Below are 22,430 nucleotides of genomic sequence, written 5' to 3' on the forward strand. Positions count from 1 at the left end.
TCCTCTATCCCCGCCATTATGGTGCAGAAAGAGTGGGGCTTGTAATTGAAGTAGGAGCCTAAGTGAGAGCAGGGCAAGGAGGACTTCAAGCAGTGCAACCCACCTTCCATTCTACCAGCAAAGCAGCCTCTCCTGCTGGCTGCAGATCGCGGAGGAGCCTGCTAGAGCTTCTCAGGGATGTATGAGGTGAAGGCTGCTAGAATCTGCCAAGAGAAGTGTGAAGGCTGGTCTCCACTACGGGGATATCGATGCTGCTGCAATCAATGCAATGGGGGTTGATTTAGTGGGTCTAGTGAAGACCCGCTAAATTGATGGCAGACCCTGGTACTCCAGCTCCCCAAGAAGATTAAGATAAGTCGACAGGAGATCATCTCCCATTGACACAGCGCAATGAAGATACTGGGGTAAGTCGACCTAAGCTATGTCGACTCTAGCTACGTTATTCACATAGCTGGAGTAGCATAACTTAGATCGACCTACCCCCATAGTGAAGACAAGCCCTGAGACAGCACTGGGAGCTGTGCAGTAGGTGAGCCTTGGAGGACAGGACTGAGATAGCAGGGGCTGGAGCATTCCCAGATGGAAGGGAAGCTGTACCCAGTGGAAAGAGGAGCAAAACTGTTAAGTAAATATAAAAGCAGCATACAGAAAAATTGGAATTAGTAATAGTGTTCTATAACTTTGCTGAAATTAACAAAGTGTTAAATCTGTAGAAAATATAAAGTAGGATGTTTATCTTTCTGATATAATTGAAATGCATAAGCTCAGTACATAGTTTATTTTTGGATGTAGATTGTTCTCTTCTTCCCCAAATTATCTTCCCCCTCCCCCATCTTTCTCCTGACAAACACTACTTTTACCTTCTTTTTTAAAAAAAAACAACAAAACCCTTAGGTGACATCCTTTCCCTTTGGACTCACTCCCCACCCTTTCCCCAACCCCAGGCAGTCTCTGGTAATTTCCCCCAGTTACTAACAATGATCTTGATCTGAGCTGGAGTGGGTAGCTGTTTTCCATGCCTCTTGGAAGTATTGAAAGCCTCTAATAGTGTGTATTTTATGGATCAGCTTTTTCCAGAATTATTGGCAAGCGAATACATTTCTCTTATTAGCAATTTTAAAAAATTGAATCTGTTCTCAAATGGAGACCATCTGGATCACTGGTAAATTATTTTTGTAAAAATTTTATTTTTGTTAAATTGTGTTACAAAAAACTGGGTTTAGTATCCTAGATTTTTAAACTTCAAGAAAAAAGACACACAACATTAGAACTCTATAACTAATCATCCATTTCACATTGCAATCAGTATAAAAATAGAATAAGAAATTAAAAAACTAACCCAATCCACCGTCCAAAGAAACAGCAGTGCTTTCTGGAAATCCCAGTTGAGCCTGGCAGCCTTTGCTGGGTACATCAGTCTCATTTCTCAGACATGTCCCAGGTCTGAGGACATGTGTCCACATAAAACCCACCAACACAATTGGCATTAATTGGCCCCATTGTTGGCAAATCAGTGCCTAAAACTAAGGAATCAAGGGTAAAACCTATCCTTTCACCTATCCTTTCGTTCCAGGTCAGGTTTAGTCTTATTGGCAGGACATTGTGGGGAAATCTTCGTTGTTAGTGTCTGAGGTTTATGTGTTCTGTGACTATATAGAGGGCTTCAGGGCTCATCCTTGCTGCCTTGTTAGCTTGTAGTGTAATTCACGTTTTGCCTCCAACACAACTCATGCCCAGATTTAAAAATCTCTAAACTAAATTAAGTGGTACTTTTGATCCAGCTATTCCATCAATAGGTGTGATCTGAAGCTCCAGTGCTGCTGACTTTAGGAATGTAATAGGGGATGCAGCATCTTGAATCAGGCAACTGCTAATCCAGTCATTTTGTGCTTATAATTAAGTCACTCTGGAGCTCCAGTGGCTAGTTTGAGTTGAGTAACTTGCATGTACTAATTTGAGCTAAATGTTGCAGTGAAGGCAAGTCCTTAGCCTCTAGCGCTGCCATTCCAATGTATTTCATCAGCACTAAAATTCACACCCAAACACCCCAGCAATCAGCAGCCTATATCTCTTGCATTACAATGAAAGACAAAGGCTTTTTCCAGAGCAAACTGGGTGCCTAGGAGCATATGTACATATTTCATGTAGTATCCACTCTTGACTTTTTTTAATTAATGCCATTGGTTAATTTTTGGTGATATGGCCAGAAATAAATGTGGACTATTTCTCAGCAAATTAGGCGAGTCTGGCAGGAGAAAGGGTGGCTAACAGAGCTGTTGCTGGTAAGGGAAGGAAAGTGCACACTACCGTTTTGGTAAATAGGTTCAGCCTTTATCCCGTAGTGATAAAGTGATAACTTTAAAAAACATAACCATATAAACCTTAGCTGAAGTTTCTTTCCCTCCCTTGGCTGTTCCTACAGGACCAATTCTGTCCCAGTTCTTTCTAGTGACACTCCCACCCCCTTGTATCCTGTTTGGAACTAAATGGACCTTCCTGCTATTATGTCCCAGCAGTGATTACCCTGAATCTTAATGGAAGCGTCGAGCACCTGATCCTAGGATGACGTATATATTCCAATAAGGGGTTTTAGTCCACCACCCTATTACATACCTTCCAGCCCCTCCCTGGGCTCACCTTCATTTTCTCCTGTTCAACCCATGCAGGACCCAATTCCCAATCTCATGTTGCTGCCACTGAACCCAGTCGCCTCACTGCCTATGGTGTTTTCCTTGTCATGACCATTAGCAAGGGCCCAGTATGTGCTCTGGATTCCAGGGAAATGCTTTAGTCTCCCCTCCTGGCAAGAAGGCCATGGTAATAAGGGGGACAGAGTCAATTCATATGACTCCCAAATAGGGAAACAAAAGTCATGGATTCTGTCCAGGAGTCGCATGCTGACACAAGTGTAGTATCTCACTCTTGACAAAGACCTCCTAACTTACGTTTGGTCACTCCCAAATCTCTGAGGTCTTGTTCTGTCCCCCTTCTAGTTGTATTGGCACTGTGTTCCTGTCAGAAGCCCGCTCCTTGTGGCTTTAGTGGGACCACATATCTCCATGTAGTCACGCTCCAGAAACAGCAGGACTTTTTTATATGTGCAAGTTGGCCACTCTGGAAATTGACAATAGGTCAAAGGTGTTGGATCTTTATGGGATTCTGGGCAAGCATCCTTTTTGGTTCCTCCCTTGTTCTTCTATGTGGAAGTTCTACCATCTGTCCAGCTGGATGTCCTCCTTTATTTTTAGGACAGGGCAGTGGTTATCTCTAGTGGCTTAACTTCCAGTTAGTCCTCTTTGTGTGCCTGTACCAGGGTGCACTGACACCAGCTGTCCACACAAGCCTTCACCCTCTCAGGCAGACTTTCCAAGCACTGTTCCACTGTTATAAAATCCAACTGTTCCCTGACCATCTGGGTATTATGCCTGAGCCGGTGAGTTCCCAAGCCATCAAATACTGAGCAAAGGTATGGGGTTGCACCCCTGACAGAAAGAGCTCACTTCAAAACCTCTGCTGGTAAGTCTCCTATGAGACCTTCCAGTCAGTCCAAAATAAGTCCTTATAGTCTTGTAACCTATGGCCGCATGCCTGTCCAAAGCCTTGTATGAAGCTTGCACTGCCGTGTCAGAAAAAGGGGCAAGGGAGATTAAATGTATAGTTCATGATTCCTTGTCCCACTGAACTGCAGTAACTCCCCACTCAGAAGAAACCAGGTAAGCCTCATTTGCATCTGAAACTAGTAGTTATTGGACTTCAGCCTGTGCTGATGCTGCAAGGGGGCTTTCTGAACTGGCTGATAGTGTAGTTGCTGTTCTACCCTCCATATCAGAATTTCTTCCATTTTCCCTCTTTGTGCAGTGGGTATTAGGGTATCCCAACTCTAGGACCAAATGCTAGTCCCTACCCTGTTCTCAGCAGAGTACACAGAACCCGCATTAGAGTCCAAACTCTCCCCTCTTGGGATCTACCTTTATTTATAATTGTTTTGTTTTTTTAAACACCTTATGCTAAGATTCACTCTTCCTAGAGGCTTCACCTCCAGGGCCTTCACTACCCTAGGCCTTTATTTCCCTCTTGCTCAAAGAGACACTCTCACCTCCTTTATAATCTGGATGGAGCTAAATGGATCCATCTCTCTCAAAAGACTGCTATGTCCACAAGGGAAATGAAGGCAAAAAATCCCCTGACGGGCTCCAAGAGGGAGGGTGGAGAGAGGGGAGAGAATGTTCTCAGGTTCACACAGTATTTTTTTAAATTATGGAATACTGTACAATATATCGCAGTTCTGCCAATATCACAGTTTCAAGACATTTTTCACTCTTGGGCCATATTTTACTGCTATGGCCCTTCGAATTAGCCATTATTTGTGTAATAGATAAATATTGTCAGTCTCTAGTACACTAAATTCCAGTTGCATGGAAATACCATTGTGAAACCGGAATGTCTTTCCCTCCTGATTTTGTCTTTGGTAAAGATGCTTTTGCTGTGCTTTTGTTTAGTTCCGTGCTTGTGCATTGAAGTCATCAAGAAAGCATGCTGTTCTGGCAGACGTTAGACTTTTTGTTTTGGTTTAGAGAAATTCCAACATAAACCAGTTCTTTTCATTTTAAAATCCTTGACGGTAGGTCCCAAACAACATTTGTCTTCAGATATTTGTAAAGTAGGTCTAGTGTTGGGCCAAAACAGATGGACAGTTCTTGATAAAACAAGTGAAAAAGTTTCAATACTTTGTGGGGGGAGGGATGTCAGTGAGACCCATTTTCACCACGTATCTCTGTTACTGGCATTTCAGGACGATTGTTGATAGTATCTTTTCTGCAGACTTTTGTGAGATTCATTAGGATTTTCAGTATTCCAGCCTGGCATGGTTTATGAAGACAAAGTATGAATATCAAACTAATGCAGTTCTCACTAAACAAGACTATCTCAGCAATATTCATCATTAGCTCATTCTTGGGAGTTCCAATGTTTTTGTGTATCTTTAATGTGGTCCTGGAGAGAATCATGATGTTGTAAAACAGACGGCATACAAACATTGTTATGGTTATAGTCAGCACAGCCAGATAAGTTCGAATATTCTCTCTTAGGGTTGGAGCTTCTGGTTGTGCTGCTTTAACAAAAAATAGAATAAAACAGAGTATCTGGAAAAACAATGGAATTCCAAACCCAAAGCTGAATTTAATAATCTCATATTCAGGCCATGCGAATAATGGATCTAACTGGCAGTCTGTTTCTTTGTGGTAGTTATCTGTGCCTAGCAATGCCACCACTACCAGTGATATGCAGAAGGCACATGTTAATACAAATCCAACACATAACATTGGACTTTGAGTTGCTTTGGTCATCAAAACAGTCCTTGGTGGGAATCTATTGAGTAAAAAAGCAAGAAGCATCAAAATCAGAAGATATTGAGAATTGAAATAACTCACATTGAAAAAAAACGACAGCGCTCCACACCCTAAGTGGGTTGCCATTAAATAGTCAGGTCTAGTTATGACAGTAAATGAAAAAAATATCATTACAATATTGCTGATGGTGAAATAAAAAAGAAATATGTCTAATTTTTCCAAGACACTATGCCGCAAATAGTTCTTTATGAAGATGGTCAGGATAAATATGCCAGCTGTTAAACCTGTTGGTACAAAGAAGGCAATGTAGCAGTGCATAAATCTTGATATGACATTTTGAGAAACTATGAGGTCTTCTATTTCGATGGATGGGTCAAAGCTCCGGCTTGGATATCTTATCCATGTCATGTTGTGAGAAATCATCCTTCTGTGTAAAGCTATTTCCTTTTTTATGAAGATTGAAATGGCAACCTAAAATGAAAGTAAAACACATCTTTAAAAATACAGTTTAAATGGTCCTTCATTCACATGTTTTTAGATTATTTATAGCCACATATTCCTGAGCTCTTGTTCTTCAAACCTATTTTTTCAGTATAAGGTAGTCATCTTTTTATATTTTATAAACGTTACCAATTTCATGTTAGTAATTTCCAGGTAGCTTATGTAGTTTCATATTTGTAGCAAGACAAATCCTGACTGCTCTACTCTTATCTATGCTCTCCTGTCCCCTTTACTTTCCTTCCTCCCTGTTAGTCTTTGAGGATGTGAAACTAGTGCAGTTCTGCTGTGCAGAGGATGGGAAGGATTCAGTGATCCTACAGCCCCGTATGCCTTAGACCGGGGATCTGTAGGGTGCTAGAGAAGATGTTGGATCTGTTGCTGTGTGGAACCACTCTCCCTCACCATCTTGCCAAAAGGTGATGCATACCATATGCAAGGCAACTGCAGCCTGTAGACTAGAGGTGTAGTCACAAGTGGCTTCATTACAGTGCTGTGGTCAAGATGAAGATTCCATGTCTCTTGGCCCCTGCTGACTGCCTTGGAGCACAGTCTGTTGTACTCAGGCTGTGCGCTGGGAGATGCAAAGATACACAAAACATGGAGGAAAAAAACATATAATTTCCTTTATTTTTAAGTTTTAGATTTCTTCTGTTATGATTAGCTTTTTTCATAATTGCAGTCCATGCTGAAGAGGCCATTTAAAATTATGGGGAATTACTGTTTGAGAACTACTCAGAAAGAAATGTCTTTTTGTAGTATTAGATTGTCATCCATTAATAATATGGTCATTTTATTTTAAATACTACAGAGGCCTAGACCTTGTTATGCTCTAAAGACTGGCAAAATTTAATTTATCTCCCTTAAATTTTAGATTACATTCACAGATACATTATGCTCTTATTTGTCAAGTTTCAGACAGGAGCATGTGTTTTACAGTTGTTATAAATTCCTGAAGATAGGGGTTTTTAGAGATAATGCTGACATGCTGTTAACTTTAATGGGTCTATCTCATGTTGTTCTAATAATTCTGCTACCATGCAAATGTTTTTTTTTTCTTTTAAGCAAATAGGAGACTGTGTAGGAAAATAGTTGTTTGTTCAAGAGAAACTGAACGCAATAAATATGTGTATAAATTTTATAGACCACCTAAAAGCATGATTTATTCACTGTCAAAAAGGTAGTTTCTATGCACTTTGTACTGGTAAGTCAGCTGCTTTGGAAAATATGGACTTGTTTCTCATTGGGTAGGTAATTTAGTTACAAAGGATGAATATATAATTTTGAAACAGCTCCTTGCTGTAGATAATAAACTCAAATATTTTAATTGTTTGTAATTAGCAAATTACAAGTTTCAAACTTCTACTGATCAAGTGTGGTGCTAGCATTGAAAAATGGTTTGGCATATCTATAGTTTAAAAATATAGCATGCTATTTTCTGCGCTTTTTCTTCCACTTTCTTGGTGTACAAGCATTTTAATTTTGCACTAAGTCATAGTTTTAATGTAAGTTTCTTCACTTCATTCAATTGTATGTAAAGCTGATCTGTTCAAGCAGCGTCTGTAGACAATGAATGAGAAAGTGATATGACAGCACACTGGTTTTTTTCCCTTATCTGAAGGTTCCATAGAGCCCACGTTAATGACGAGAATAACGTACCTCCAACTGTACATAAGACTTTTTTACACAAAGGGATCTGGTGATGTAAACTCTTAATATGAAGGCATTTTTTAATTGACAGACCCCCCCCATAGAAAATTATAACCTTAACTTACGTATATGACGGAGGTAGATTTTTATTAATGTTCTTTATAGATAAAGCAAATCCTCCTAATTCTGTGACTCTCATCTTTTTTCTTTTCTTCCCCCACCCCCTCACATTTCTCATACTTCTAATCACTCCCCAATTAGTCTGAGTTTTAATATTATTTCTATTCCAAAAGGTGTATGTGATTTTGATTTGTGTGTGTGTATTATAATCTTGTGACATAGAAATGATTGATTCTTTAGTGGTGTTTGTTCCCTTAAAAAGCAGTACTTGTTCTCTCCTAGACTGTTTTGCTGTTGGGAGTTCTCACTGTATGACTAGGAAAAGTACCACTGCAGAAATAGTTTCTGCAAACAGAAGACCTCTGTGGTACAGATGAATAGGCAGTGGGAGAAGAGCCTGCTGGGCTAAGAGGACATCTATATCACATCATCTTGCATGCTCCAAGTTTTCAACTCCACAGCACAAGCTACAGGAAGAGGCTGGTGGACAAAAGATCTTAGGTAACATTATCAAAAGCTCTGAAATGACTTAGAAACCTAAGTCCCCTTTTAAAAAGTGATTTTCAGTGGAACTTAGGCTCCTAACTCACTTAACTGCATTTGGCATTTTTACCTAAGATCTTGGCCCTAGTGGGGGATGGAGAAGGACATACAGAGGACAATGAAACTGTAGCGGGGGAAAGTACACTCCCTGAGTGTATTAGTCATACATCCTTCCCTTCCAAATTTTGGACTTCCTGAAAGCATTTCTTTTAAACAACACTGATCAGGCTGGGTGTCCTCAAATTAGATCTTACAAACTTTATTTTGAGTGGTGGAGATGACAAGTTCAGGGTTCGTGTGAATTTCAATACTATTCCCTGCTCAAGAGAAAGAAGAGGACAGTCTTGGATTGTGTCAGCACAATTTTGGTAACAAAGTTTAACTTCCATTTCCTGTGCAGCTGGAGAACAAAGTTCATGAGTTAACAGTGATGACTTCTGTTTTCTCATGGGAGACTGTAAAGCATAAAAAAACCCAGATAGAGAAAATCCAGAAATTGTTCCTTACAAAATCAGATGGTGCAGTGCTACTCCCTTGGCTCTGCAACAACTACCTTATGTTGACGTGCAGTCAGGTGCAACTTCTCTCAATTGTTAACTGCATGCCAGTCAGCATGCTGCAGCATAGGACCGCGTGACTTGCTGCCTTTGTCCCTGTCTCTTTCTTGCCGCTTTCGTTCCCTTTCTTTCTGCCAGGGAACGACCCCACTGACCACGAAATACTAGTTTCCCCAATCCTTCTCCCCTTGAACATACTGAAGAAAACCCATGAGTGAAGGAAGGGGTCAAAGTAGGTCAAATTTTGGACCTTGAAATAGGATGTTTTTTTCTGTAAACGCTGCTATCCCGGTATGGTAGCTCTTTAGGAATATGAATGAAAGACCTTGTCCACACTACAAAGTTAGGTTGATGTAAGTCACCTTGTGTCAACCTAGTTGTGCGTGTGTCTATGCTATAATTTGTCTCCAGCCAATGTAAGTGCTCCATTACAGTTGCGCAGTAGCACCCTCTCCCTGGGTGGCATTGAGCCATGGTCAACATACTGTGGTTGATGCAGTGAGAGTATAGACACTACATGGCCTATATTGATCTGGTTACGATTGTGAACTCCACTGCCCAGGGGTCACTGAGACTGGAAGCCACCCTCTCTCACTTTATAAATCCTTTGTATTTTTGAAATGCCTTTTCCTGATTGTGCAGCTTGACAAGCACACCTATCAGCTCTGGCCTTGTGTGCAGCTGCCCAACTGACCATGGCAGCTATATGATCCAGTTGTGCTCCTGCTTGAAGTAGAAAGCGGGTATTGGATCTCTTGGGCCTGAGAAAAGAAGATACTCTGCAAGCTAACCTACGGAGCAGTCATGGAAATGTGGAAATCTATGAGCAGATTGCCTGGGGGATGCAGGCAAAGGAGTGTGACAGGGATCAGCAGCAGTGCCATGTGAAAGCAAAGGAACTGCTGCAGGCATACCAGAAGGTCAGGAAGGCCAATTGTTGATCTAGTACCAAGCCACAGACCAGCTGCTTTTACAGCTGAGATGCATGCCATACTTGGCAGAGACCCCACAGTGCATACCTGCGTGAAGGCTGTTGTGAACTGTCAGGAGAAGGAGGAACAGGAGGAGGAGGATGGGGGTCATGAGACTGGGGTGTCCAGCTATGCCACCAGTGAGGATTTATTTAAGACTCCACTGCAGTGTGGTCAGTCCTGGTCGCTGAGCACGATGCTGGGGATTGAACCTTGGGTAAGCGTGTAAATGCATTTCCCATTACAATATTTAAATATAGAGATGGTGCCCGACCTCAGTGTAACAGTACGCATATAGTGACTTTTTATTAATTTAGTCGTACTAGAAGACGCAACAGACAGAAGTAGGGTTATCTGTTTTTCCTTCCGTTGTAGAGTTAGTTGGGGAGGCAGAGCACTTTATGTGCACAGAGATGTTCCTTGAATCCTCCTTAAAAACTTTCGTGGAAGTACCCTGAAATCCTCTCCCAAAGTTTTCTAGACCTGGCAGTCTTATTTTTTCCCCCACGGTAGGTCAGTTTCCCACACCAGTCAGCAGTGGTTTTAGCATTACTCCTGGGGAAATTCTGCGCAACTGCAGTGCAGCAGAAAACCCCCCGCATCCCCCTCCCTCGCAGATTTCCTTTGCTTTCTTGCAGAAAATGGTTTCTGTGGGGAAGCAAAAAGAAGCTGCATCAGTACTCACTCACTACTCTCTGGCAGCTCAGCAGCTCAGATGCATCTGTTGGGAAGCCGGGGGAGAGGTAAATCACTGGGGGAGAGAGGTCTGGGGATGCTCTGGCTGCCCAGGGACATTAGTCCCAGCTGGGGGGCTGGGGGAGGATGGTGCTCCCCATCCCCCTCTCCTGCATGGAGCAGCCAGGGTTGGGTCAGGTCAATCCCCAGAAACTTCCCCTGGCTGCAGGAAGCTCTGCACCGTGGGAGGGGATGAGGCTTGGGGGGAGGGGCGGGGATGGTGTTCCAGGTCAGGGGTGGGTGGGTGCAGGGGGTTCCAGATGCACAGGGGCTGGGTGGACAGGGGCCGCAACTCCCCGTACATTGACCCCTTCCCCCACCCACACACCTGGAACCTCCTCCCTGCACCAAGCCTCACCCCCTGCATCAGGAGCCCCCCTACACCCCACTGAGCCCCAACCAGCTGCACCCTGACCCCACATCCCAACAAGACGCACTTCCCCAGCTCCCCCCCCCACACACACACACACTGAGCCCAGTCCACCACGCTACAGTACTATGGCTGACTGTTAAATTGCTCTTTCAAGACCTCCCTCAGCTGCATAGCTCTGCATTGAGTTCTTCTAATAGCACTTGTGTCTGGCTGTTCAAACCTAGCAGACAGCTGCTCCACCTCTGCCCTCCACCCCAGTGGCAGCTTTTCCCCCTTTGCCTCACAGGTATTATGCAAGACAAAGCAGGCAGTTATTATCACTGGGATATTTTTCTCACTAAGATCTAATCTTGTGAGTAAACACCACCAGTGTCCGTTCAATCTAACAAAAACACATTCAACTGTCATTCTGCACCTGCTGAGCTGGTAGTTGAATCTTTCATTGGACCTGGTGAGGTGGCTGTCGCGCAGCTTCATGAGTCTGGGGAGCAAGGGATAGTCTGGGTTCCCCAGGATCACTGTTGGCATTTCAAAATTCCAATGGTAATCTGCTGGTCAGGAAAGAATGTCCCTCCTTGGAGCTTTCTGAACAGTTCTGTGTTTTTAAAGATTACTCCTGGGGGAATTCTTTACCACTGTATGCATGCAGAATTCATGTCCCACGCAGATTTCTTTGTTTCCCTGCAGAAAAATGAGGAAACAAAGAAATCTGCGGGGAACACACGTCCCTTCCCCAGCAGCCCGGGTACGTCTGTTCAAGCACCCAGAGTAGCCGGCAGAGACATAAATCAGCATGCGGGGGGGAACGGGAGGTTTGGGCATGCATACATGGGGAGATGTGAGTCACTGCCAGGGGTGTGTGAGTGTGCATGCATATGAGCAAGAGCGACTCCCTCTCAACTGGCTAATGTGGTGGGCTTTGGGTTGTTTGGAAGTAGGCATGATGCAGGCTCTGTCACCTCAGGCAGAGCAGAAAATGTAGTAGCCTGCCTGCAGAGTTGTTAATGTTCCTATTATTAGTGCATTGTTCCCATTCTTAGGGCTTGTCTACCCTTACGTTTTATAGTGCTCTAACTTGCTGGCTCAGGCGTGTGAAAAATCACCCCCCTGAGCGCAGCAAGTCTGAGCGCTTTAAAGCTCATGGAGGTGGATTACCAGGAGCGCTGGCGAGCTCTCTCGCGACCACACTCGTACTCCAGAGTGCTGCCGTGGGAGCGCTTTGAAGTTTCCAGTGTAGCCATGCTCTTAGTCAATTCCCCCAGGAGCACAAAACACATGTACAAGTTTTAAGGCTCCTTTACATTGCCAGAGTGGTGTAAACAAGCCTTATTGTAAATAACAGTAAGGGAATCCTCAGATAGGAAAATCTGTATGCTTCCTCGCTTTTGTCCCATGCCACAGTGGTATAGTGGGGTTAGATTACAGCTCAGGATCTATTTTAATTACCCATTTAAAAAAAAAAAAGACTTTGAAAGCAAATAAAACATTCATCAAGCAGTCAATAAAATGTCAGGACAGTCAGAACCAAGCACTTCCCAAAGTAGCCAGCCATGTCCTGATGTAGTTACCAAAGGGAAAAGGGATATTTGCTCTTTTGTCCAGTGTGAACAGCCTTCACATAATGCATCAAAAACAGCTACACCAGCTTCTCGTGCTCGAGAATTTCCTACAAAACTGCATGTGGATGGGGACAAATTATTTGGCACATCCTGCAATGTTGTTCTCAGTCATGACCGATGGTCTGTAATTGTGGATATTTTGCATCAAAAAAACACAATCAGATGGAAGGTGCGGCTCAAGAGGAAGGCGGAAACAAACATCAGAAAATCATTACAAGTACACTGAAAAACAAAACACAGGTGGAGAAAGAATGTGTGGAGGTGAGTGGAAATATAAGAAAATGTTATAATACAGAAAAATAAGATAAGTAGCTTAGAAGAGCTATAGCGATGGGGTCTCTTCACTTGCTCTGAGATCTTGAATAAATAGCTCTGTTTTTAAACCTTTTTTTTTTTAAGTGATCACTATGGTCAGTTTTCTGTTGATGATAGTGTAGAATGTATTCTGTAACTTTTGCACTTTCACGTGATGTTTTACAGTTGATTATAATTTAATAATGCATTTTTGTGATTGAGTGAGAGTCTCCTTGGATATAGAGGCATAAGCCAAATAACTAAATATTAAAGTTAGAGTGTGTGTGTGTGTGTAATCATGATCGTTCACTATAAATCTAAATTAAAATCTAGAAGTTCAGAATTAAATATAATATGAATACATGTATTAATACAAGATGAAAGATGTTACAGGATAGTAAACATTTGTGCTCACTCAAGATTTACCTAACTTTTACCTTCAGATTTGTACAATATGGGTTAGAAGATACTAGCAGATGCCAACATCCCTTTGTCAAAGACTGATCACCCACTTGTGAGAGAATTTCTTGACAGCAGGATCTGGAATGGTGGTGCCATTCCTGATAGGATACAACTGACTGAGACATCCTTACCTGATGTGTACCTCCAAAGAAAAGGAAAACTTAGAACTGAAGCTTAAAGGGAAGAAAATCGCTGTTATCTTTGATGAATGTTGTGATGATGATGATGAGGCAAGATCAGTTAATTAGAACCTGATTGCAGTGGGCATGTTAACTTTTTTGGTAGATACAGTGTTTTTAGATGCTATTAATGATTCAACTATTTCAGAGTCTGTAGTCAAAACAGTAAATGAATACCAGATTGATTATGAAAATGTTGTAGTAATTGATACTGACAACGCTAGTTACGTGAAAAAGGCATTTGATTCTGTTTTCTACAGTGTTTCCAAATTCTGTGCATGTCACCTGTTTGGCACATATTGTTAACTGGTAAATCATTTAGAAAGCCTTTTCAGCTGGTTGATACATTTGTAAGGTGCTTCAAAAACGTGTTCTATAACTCTGGTAGTGGGAAAGGGAGGTACCTCTGTTTCATGAACCAGAACTACAAGAGGAGTCTCCATATGCCGAAGCATCCATGAGTCCTAGCCCAGGTGGAACATGCTGGAACAGCTGGTTCCATGCTGTTTAGTATCACTCTAAGAACTTTCAGCTCTGCAGGGTTCGTTAATGAAGAGTGCTACAGCAACTCCTCAGTTTCTGTGCAAACCATTTAGAACAGGGGTAGGCAACCTATGGCACGCGAGCTGATTTTCAATGGCACTCACACTGCCCGGGTTCTGGCCACCAGTCTGGGGGGCTCTGCATTTTAATTTAATTTTAAATGAAGCTTCTTAAACATTTTAAAAACTTTATTTACTTTACATACAACAATAGTTTAGTTATATATTCTAGACTTCTAGAAAGAGACCTTCTAAAAATGTTAAAATGTATTACTAGCACGCAAAACCTTAAGTTAGAGTGAATAAACGAAGACTTAGCACACCACTTCTGAAAGGTTGCCGACCCCAATTTAGAAAATGCTAAATGCCCCAACTAAGTGTGCATTGTTGAAAGTACAGATCACTTTTCCAGCATAGAAATCTGAAAAAATTTTCAGCTTAAATCTTGCATTTGAGAGCAGGAAGCCTTGCACTGCTAAAGCATTTGACCTTCTGGAAGAACTCCAGATATATTTCAGTTCACATCAAGAGTTCCCTTCAGAAGCCACCTCAGAGTTTTTCAAATTTAGGGAGGCAGAAAACTTTATCTCCTGTTGAAAGACTTGCCCTGCCTAGATCTCTTTAAAGAGGCATTCCATGAAGCTTCTGAAAAGCTCATGGGCAACGGGTGAACATGCCCTTGGGGGAGGCTAGCCCCTGGTCCCTCCAGCTCTGCCCAAGGCTCCATCCCTTCTGTTCCCTCTCCCATGCTAAGTCTGGAAAACACACGCCCCCACGTGCCCCGAGCCCCAGTGCTGGGCAGGCAAGCAGACGGCGAGGCCAGAGCGCAGCGAGGTCCCAGCCTGGGGTGGGCACCACTGCCGGAGCATAGCGAGGGCCCAGCCCCAGGAGACGGGCACGGTAGGGTCTTTTGCATACCATGGCCCTCATCCTCCCTGTCTTAGCCTCTCAACCACAGAAGGGAACAGCAGCAGGAAGGGTTTGGGGGCAGAGCGTGGGTGGGGCCACGCCAGGCTGTTTTGGGAGGTACAGCCCATGGAAAAGGTTGACAAATATTTGTAATTTCAACAGCCAGATCTGAATTTTCTGAAGGCTTGTAGGTTATTTGATATTCATCGTGTTTAATATCCTGCCAGAACACTGAGATATTTTCAAGCAATACCTGGTTTTTCTGAGGTACCTGAACAGGAGCTAAAACTGTACCGGGAAAAGATTGTGTTTGAGGCTGTTCAAAGTAAACCTATTTTTGTAGATCTCCAAGTGTTTTGGCTTTTATTGAAAGAGAGAATTCAAAATGTTGTCAAACTAGCCTTGAATTGCATAAATGCTGTCTCAAATTCTGAATGGAGAGAAGTTTTTCACTTGAACAATTTGATCCTTTCTGCCAGAAGGAAATCACTAAGTGAGAAAAACTTGAAGGCTCTTTGATTTCTGTACTGTAATTTAAATGAAAATACTGGATTTATACTAAAATGCAGGACAATGATTAGCAAAAATGTAAGAGCAACTTAAAATGACATTCTACTTTATTTTGCTGTTTGGTGTTCTGTAATGTAGTTTAAATGAAAACCCAGAATTATAACTGGAATACAGGGTATTGGTTACCAAGTATTTGTAACTTAACTTTCATGTGTTTAGGAAATGCTGAATAGTTGTGATTTTTTTCTGTATTGTAGGTTAAATAAATTACCCAAATAATTGAAACTTTCATGATTATATTGCATTATTTTGACAAATAAAATATGCCAAAATTTTTATTTTTTTGGCGTACAATTCCCCGAGGAGTAAAAAGATGCAAGTGTCGTTCATTTTTCCTGACCAGCCAACACTGATGTCAGCGACACGTGCCTTGTGATCCATCAAGTGGCATTCCACCATCTGCAACTGCTCTGTGAAGGCCACCAACAGCCTTGAATTGTTTTTGCCTATGTCAGAGAGCAATCTGTTCTCTACAAATTGTCATGTCCCCCCTTCCTGTGGTACTTCCTATGCGAATATCAGAGGCTCATTCATCCTGTGTTTTCAATGCTCATGACAATCCTGCAGAGCTGTATGGGCTCCATGCTTCTGTCAGAGATGATGGACAGTGAGAAGTGCCGCACAGGTTTTGGGGATTTTAAAAAAAGGCCGGAAAATTATTGCATTATGGGATGAAGTAAGTTGCATCCTGGGAACTTGACCTCTTGCTCACAGTCACCACTGTGTGACTCATTTCTGCCCCACCATGCATTGCCATAAGTTGCCAAAAGACAGTGTGCCGGAAGATGGCAAGCTGCATAATGGAGTACCTACCCATAGTGCACCACACTGTGTATCGACACTCGTATTCATGGTGAGTATGTGCCGTGCCGATACAAGGAACCAAGTGTACATGCACATGAGCGATATGCTGACTATGGCGGCTTTATGCCCAACTTGTATCGACCAAAGTTCGTAGTTTAGACATGGCCAAAGAGGCTAGACTGTGAGGTAATGAAGGGAAGCTGGGCACATGGAGGAGGGTGGTCACTTGCTTAAGGAATCATCCTACACAATGACATTGAGAGGCTGAGATAAATGTGAGATGTTCTTTCTAAGGTTAAAGAGTTTTTTTTACCTCAGCCTCCTGTGATATTTTCATCTGGACCTGTCAACTTTTTGACAGCATTGAGTATTTGTCAACTTTTTTGACAGCATTGAGCATTTGTAGTTAGTTCTGGCTCTATAAATGTTTCCATTACTGTTTTCTGAACTCCTTTCAGACTGCTGGCCAAGTAACCTCTCGAGTAACCATGTCCAGTTCCCTTACATGGAATCTCAGTATAGCTTTATAGCAGGCTACTTTTGTGGTAGTATTGTTGCTCATGAAAACAAGAAGGTAGCTTTAGATTTCACTGTAAATAATATCAGCCTGCATCAGACTATTGAAAAACCAGTGATAATACTGATGTATGTTTGCAGTTGGCCAGGATCTGGCCTTGGTACTGGTAGCAGCTCCATCTGTTGACTATAGCCAAGGAAATCATACTTGCAGCTAACTCCCCTTTTGAATATCCAAAGCATAAGACCAAGGAGACTATGAGACAAGGAAGATTAGATATAGAGCAGCAAACTGCAGAAGTTACAACTTATTGCCTTAATAAATTGCATCCTCTTGATTACTGACCAAGTAGACTTATCCTGCTGCTTTTGCGCTCAGTGACATTTTGAAGAAGATATTCTCAACCTGTATGGGTCTCATTTTTTCACACTTATCAAGAAAGATGCCAGAAACAAATTAAAATTACAACTGAGGCCTTATCTACAATTTTTTTCTTTTCCTCTTCCTCCCTGTTCTCCCTTTTTCCCCCTTTCTCTCCCTTTCTCCCCCATCTCCGCTAAGATGTAAATTTAAACTGGTGTGCATTTAAACTAGTATCACTCCTCATGTGGGTACTTCTATTCCAGTCTACAAGTGTCTTTTTTCAGTTTACTTTGTCACTTTGTAAGGCGTTTAAGCTAAACTGTAGCAAGGCATTCACACTAGAGTTAAGGGTGTCCGGATTTGTGGGGGGGGTAGGGAGGAGACAGGTTTGTTACACTGCTATAATTATACCCGAATAGATATATTAGTATAACTAGCAAAACTTTCCTGTGTAGATAAGACCTAATTGTTTTCTGTTTTAATCCTAGCAATGCACCGTGCTAAAAAAGATTCCAGGGAAACTCTCCAAGTTAGTGAGATCTTACCAAAACAACAAGCTGTTTAAAACTTTCCTTTCCTTAATCAATAAACTCACAGTGCCTGCTTGAACTCATGAACATGTGGTCCACCCCAGGAGAATAAAAATGGAAACACGAGATGCTATTTTTGTGTAGTTAGAGGCTTGTGGTGTATCCTTGAATATTTTTAAACTGGAAAATTAGCAAGATTAAAATGAGTACTTTAGGTGTCAGTTCTGTCTTGTAAATTGCTTCTGGGAGCTTCTTTTCTGGTAGTAGTTTTTAAAACGTACAAACATCGGCCTTGTCTTTTCATTTGCTATCTCTTCAGGTGTGTTTTTGAAAAAGGAGAACACGTTGTCAGCTGTGAATTCAGACTAAGGTAGGAAAGAGTTCTCCGTAAGCGTGGGTTTAATCCAAAGGACTCACTATCCACGCTCTTTTATACGGTTGGAGGGGACACAAACTAACACTTAGAGCCATGCTTCTTTCTCTGACAGACATTATTGCAAAATCTATTTTTCCTACTTCAGTTCTATCCTACAAGGTGCACAGAGCTTGGCAGGTGTTGCCAACTGATTTCAAAGAGAGCTTGGCAGGTGTCACCAACTGATTTCAAAGAGAGTTGAGGATCCGTAACACCTTACAAGAGGTGCTAAGCAACACCTCACAGGATGGGGTGATTCAGTGGAGGAGCATGGTCTCTAGTGGTTATAGAATGGGACCAGGAGTCTAAGGCTATTGGGGTCTATTGCCATCTCTGCAGTTGATTCACTGTGTGATCTTGGACAATTGGCTTAGCCTCTATATATTATTTGCTAATAGTTATTACTTCTAAGATGAGCAGAATTTTTAAAGACTGAAACCAATGCTGCTTTGTGAATTCACTGTCAGAGTGCACTAGTATACTACTAAACTGATCCTGAGGTTCAAACAAGGCTTCTTTGTTGGATGCATGTGATCCTTTAACCTGCAGTAAGATAATCCTGATGCCCACATCTCTCTTATGGTAGTCTGTTATGCAAAGTTTTCAGGCCATTTGGTCAGAAAAATTTTTAATGCAGGGACTCAAATATAGTAAAAATCTTAAATGAATCGAACTGTAGCATAGTATCTCTATGGATAAAAATGCTGTGCTTGAATAGTAAGAATATAGCAGTTGGAATGTACAGCCGACCACCTGACCAGGAGAATGACAGTGATGGTGAAATGCTCAGGGAGATTAGAGAGGCTACACAAACAGAAGACTAGATAACTATCCCTGTACTGATTGGGTACATATCACCTCAGGATGGCATGTAGAGAGAAAATTTCTAGTCACCATCAGTGACTGCTACTTAGAGCAACTAGTCCTGGAATCCTCAAGGGGAGAGTCAGTGCCTGATTTAGTCCTAAGTGGCACACAGGATCTGGTCGAAGAGGTAAATATAGCTGAATCTCTTGATAATAGCAACCATAATGTAATTCAGTTTAACATCCTTGGGGGTTGGGGGATAACAAAGAAACCTGCCACAGTAGCATTTAAAAATATGAAACTGCAGCACTACTGACTGTGGTATGTAACTTAGCACTTAAATCAGCCTCTTTATCAAATGACTGGAGGATAGCTAATGTAACATGGATTTTTAATAAAGGCTCCAGAGGCGGTCCTGGCAATTACAGGCCGGTAAGCCTAACTTCAGTACCAGGCAAACTGGTACTGAAATCATTAATGGTGTGGAGAAAGTGAATAAAGAAGTGTTATTTACCCCTTCATATAACAAAAGAACCAGGGTCACTAAAGGAATTTAATAGGCAGCAGATTTAAAACAAACCTAAGGAGTTACTTCACACAATGCACATTCAGCCTGTGTAACGCAATGCCAGGGATGTTGAGAAGGCCAAGAGTATAACTGGTTTCAAAAAAGAATCAGATAAGTTCCTGGAGGATAGGTACCTCGATGGCTATTAGCCAAGATGGTCAGGGAGGAAACCCTATGCTCTGGGTATCCCTAAGCCTTTGATTGCCAGAAGCTGGGACTCCATGACGGGGAATGGATCACTCAATAATTGCCCTCTTCTGTTCATTCCTTCCGAATCACCTGGCACTGGCCACTGTCGGAAGACAGGATTCTGGACTAGATGGACCATTGTTCTGTCCCACTATGGACATTCTTATGTTCTTATGAATCTGTGTTGATAGATGTATGCCCTAATAATATTATCAGCTGGGTTTGAGGAGTTCCACACTAGCTCTGCAAAGTAAATAGATGTGTGGCTGTGGGGGAGGCAGCAGAAAGCTTGAAGGCAATTATTTCTCTTCCACTGCAGAAAATCCAGGCAGTCAAGCAGGCTGTAAATTTACTCAAAACACTAGTATATCTATCCAACCGCTGTTAGGGTGTTTCTCAATGTGGGTAGATAGTTGCATGCTAGCTCTGCTAGCATGCTGAAAATAGCAGTGTGGCTGCAGCAGAAAGGTCAGCAGCTTGGGTTAGCCACCCAAGTACAAACCCTTCTGATCCCATAGGTAGGTACTCGGCTGGCTAGCCCAAGCTGCTGCCTGTGCCACTGTAGCCATGCTCTTTTTAGCACGCTAGCTTTCTGTCTACCTGTGCTGGGAAACACCTTCCCAGCTGCTGTGTAGACATACCCTTAGAGCTTCCAGTATGGAAAACATGAAGGACGTAACATTCCCTTTCAACCACTCTCTGATAAATTTTGGTGTTCCATACATTTGCTGCTAATCCTTACGTTATTGCAATGGCATGTGGTGTACTCTCAACAACCCCCCACAGTTTATGCTCTGCCTGATTATATGTCCTTTCTGTATTGGTTTACTGTGGAATTTATCAATCTAATCCCTAAGCGCCTGACAAACCGTATTTAATTTTTCCTCACAATTCTCCTGTAAGTTACGTAGATAACATTGTCAGCATTTTGTATCTAGGGAAGTGAGGCACCGGACATGACATGGAGGCTGTGGCAGAGCCTGGAATTAATTCCCCATCGCATGTAATTTAAGTCCTGTGCCTCAATCACAAAATCATCCTCAATATGTTCTGTTTGTATGAACTTTTTGATTTTGTCTTGCTTATTTCTTTCCTACACCTCTTTAGATTATCTCCTTCCTTGCCTTTGTTCTTCTCCATTTCGTTATAGTTGAACACGATTCTTTTGTTGCTCTTCTGTCCACTGTTCTTCTGATTCATCCGACGAAGTGGGTATTTACCCACAAAAGCTTATGCTCCAATACGTCTGTTCGTCTACAAGGTGCCACAGGACTCTTTGCCGCTTCTGATTCATGTTGTCTCTCCCTTCCCATTCTGTTTGTTTTTTTTTCCTGGCACTACATTGCTCTAGTCTGATCTGTTATGCTTTGTGTGCAGGCAGTGAAGGTGTACGTGTCAGACTCCTGTTCTCTGAAGCACAGGCACACAGCTAATAAATTATCCTTCACTGCCAACAGCTGGAGCAGAGCAATTCAATGTAACACACAAGAGGCAATGCTGGACTGCAAGAAGTGAAAAGAAAACATTGAGAGAGAGCCTGTACTCTAAAACCAATTTTTTCTTGTGTTTGGTTGCTTAAGCTCCCAAGACTTGGAACCTTGGCTTAATGGAAACTGGCACTTATTTAAAACCTTCAAAGGGGCATCTCTAAATTTGGGGATGATTTCCTTAGCAACCAGTCTATTTTTGTATAAAAAAATTTAGTAGGAGAGTCTGTCCTGCATTCTTTTTCCAACCACCAGAAAAATTTCCTTTCATCCAACCAGAAATCTTTGTACACAAGATTTCTGTGGCTACCAGCTCTCAGCCCATGATGAGCATGTGCAGTTTTAACTCTTGAGCGCAATGCAGATTAGGCTTTCTAAATAAAATATACCCTGATCAGCCTTCCTACTACTTCTAGGTTCTGCCATGTTAAAAGATGGGGACAGAATTTATTTATAAGAGGCTGCAGCTGCTGTACAGTAAGATGATGAAACACTAAAATACCCTTCTGAAATTTTTCTCACCTGACAATTTTCTGAGTAGTAGGAATGATTGAAACTTCTACACAAAACTTTCAGGTTTGAAATTATGTGGAATTTTGAATGTTCAAGAAGACAGATGCTTCAATTTTAAAAAGTTCATCAGTTTCTGTCTAACTGAAACTGTACATTTTTACTTCTCTGGAATGTAAATGAAGTAGCACTAACTCTCTGCATAGACTTTAATCAGTACCGTTGACGTGTTTCCTGTGTTATATAAAACGTTTCCTGTTATGTATCTAAAACTGCATGATAATTCCCAACCATTAAGAAAGTGATCTGGATGCTCTCTTAGTCTCTAAATCTGTTTATGTCTAAAATTCAATTTTATAATTAAACATTAGTTTTATGAAAATATTTTGCAGATGGGTGGTATTTTATTGTACTTTATATGGTCCAGATGATACAGATGGAAGGAAAAATAAAATGTTTAAATTAAAACTTTATAGTTTGATCCTTTAGTGGTGATTAAAACATTACATACTTAAAGCAAGGTAAAACACTTACCTCTGCAAAGAAATGTTCCACAGATGCAACTGGCTGAGGCTTTCACAGTGAATAGTGAGATGAAATATAATTACTGTTAGGAGGAAATAACTCTTTTTAAATATATACTCTGCTCCCTGCGTAAAGAAAGTCACTTCTTTAGTTGCTGTGTATCAAGCTAAAAATCCCAGACAGTCACAGACTACAAAAACCTACAGTTCTGCAGGGGAAACAGGAACTCGGTTTTAAGTTATTCAAACTGCATACGTTGCATGTTTAGAAAACCAATGGTTTCATCATGTGACTTTAAAGTTCAAATTGTCCTACGCAGTGAGATATTCCAGTAGTGGTTGCCCC

The 22,430-nt window shown here is 41.8% G+C and overlaps 2 protein-coding genes across 3 annotated transcripts in view; one reads left to right on the plus strand and one right to left on the minus strand.

Annotated features, from left to right (window-relative positions):
• CHLSN (cholesin) overlaps window positions 1-22,430 on the plus strand; it is a 194,612-nt gene that overhangs the window by 40,763 nt on the left and 131,419 nt on the right. The gene's annotated exons all lie outside the window — the stretch shown is intronic.
• LOC125643937 (uncharacterized) lies at window positions 1,168-22,339 on the minus strand. Its single transcript, XM_048867226.2, has 2 exons — window positions 22,095-22,339; window positions 1,168-5,819 (listed from the first exon to the last, which is right to left on the minus strand). Exon 2 carries the CDS (start codon window positions 5,769-5,771, stop codon window positions 4,746-4,748), a length of 1,026 nt encoding a protein of 341 aa, XP_048723183.2. The 5' UTR covers window positions 5,772-5,819; window positions 22,095-22,339; the 3' UTR covers window positions 1,168-4,745.

Source organism: Caretta caretta, chromosome 10, assembly GCF_965140235.1.
Source record: "Caretta caretta isolate rCarCar2 chromosome 10, rCarCar1.hap1, whole genome shotgun sequence".
Classification (NCBI taxonomy): Eukaryota; Metazoa; Chordata; order Testudines; family Cheloniidae; genus Caretta; species Caretta caretta.

Coding starts and splice junctions, on each gene's coding strand:
- LOC125643937 (XM_048867226.2), bottom strand. CDS start 5,771: ATGATTTCTCACAACATGACATGGATAAGATATCCAAGCCGGAGCTTT.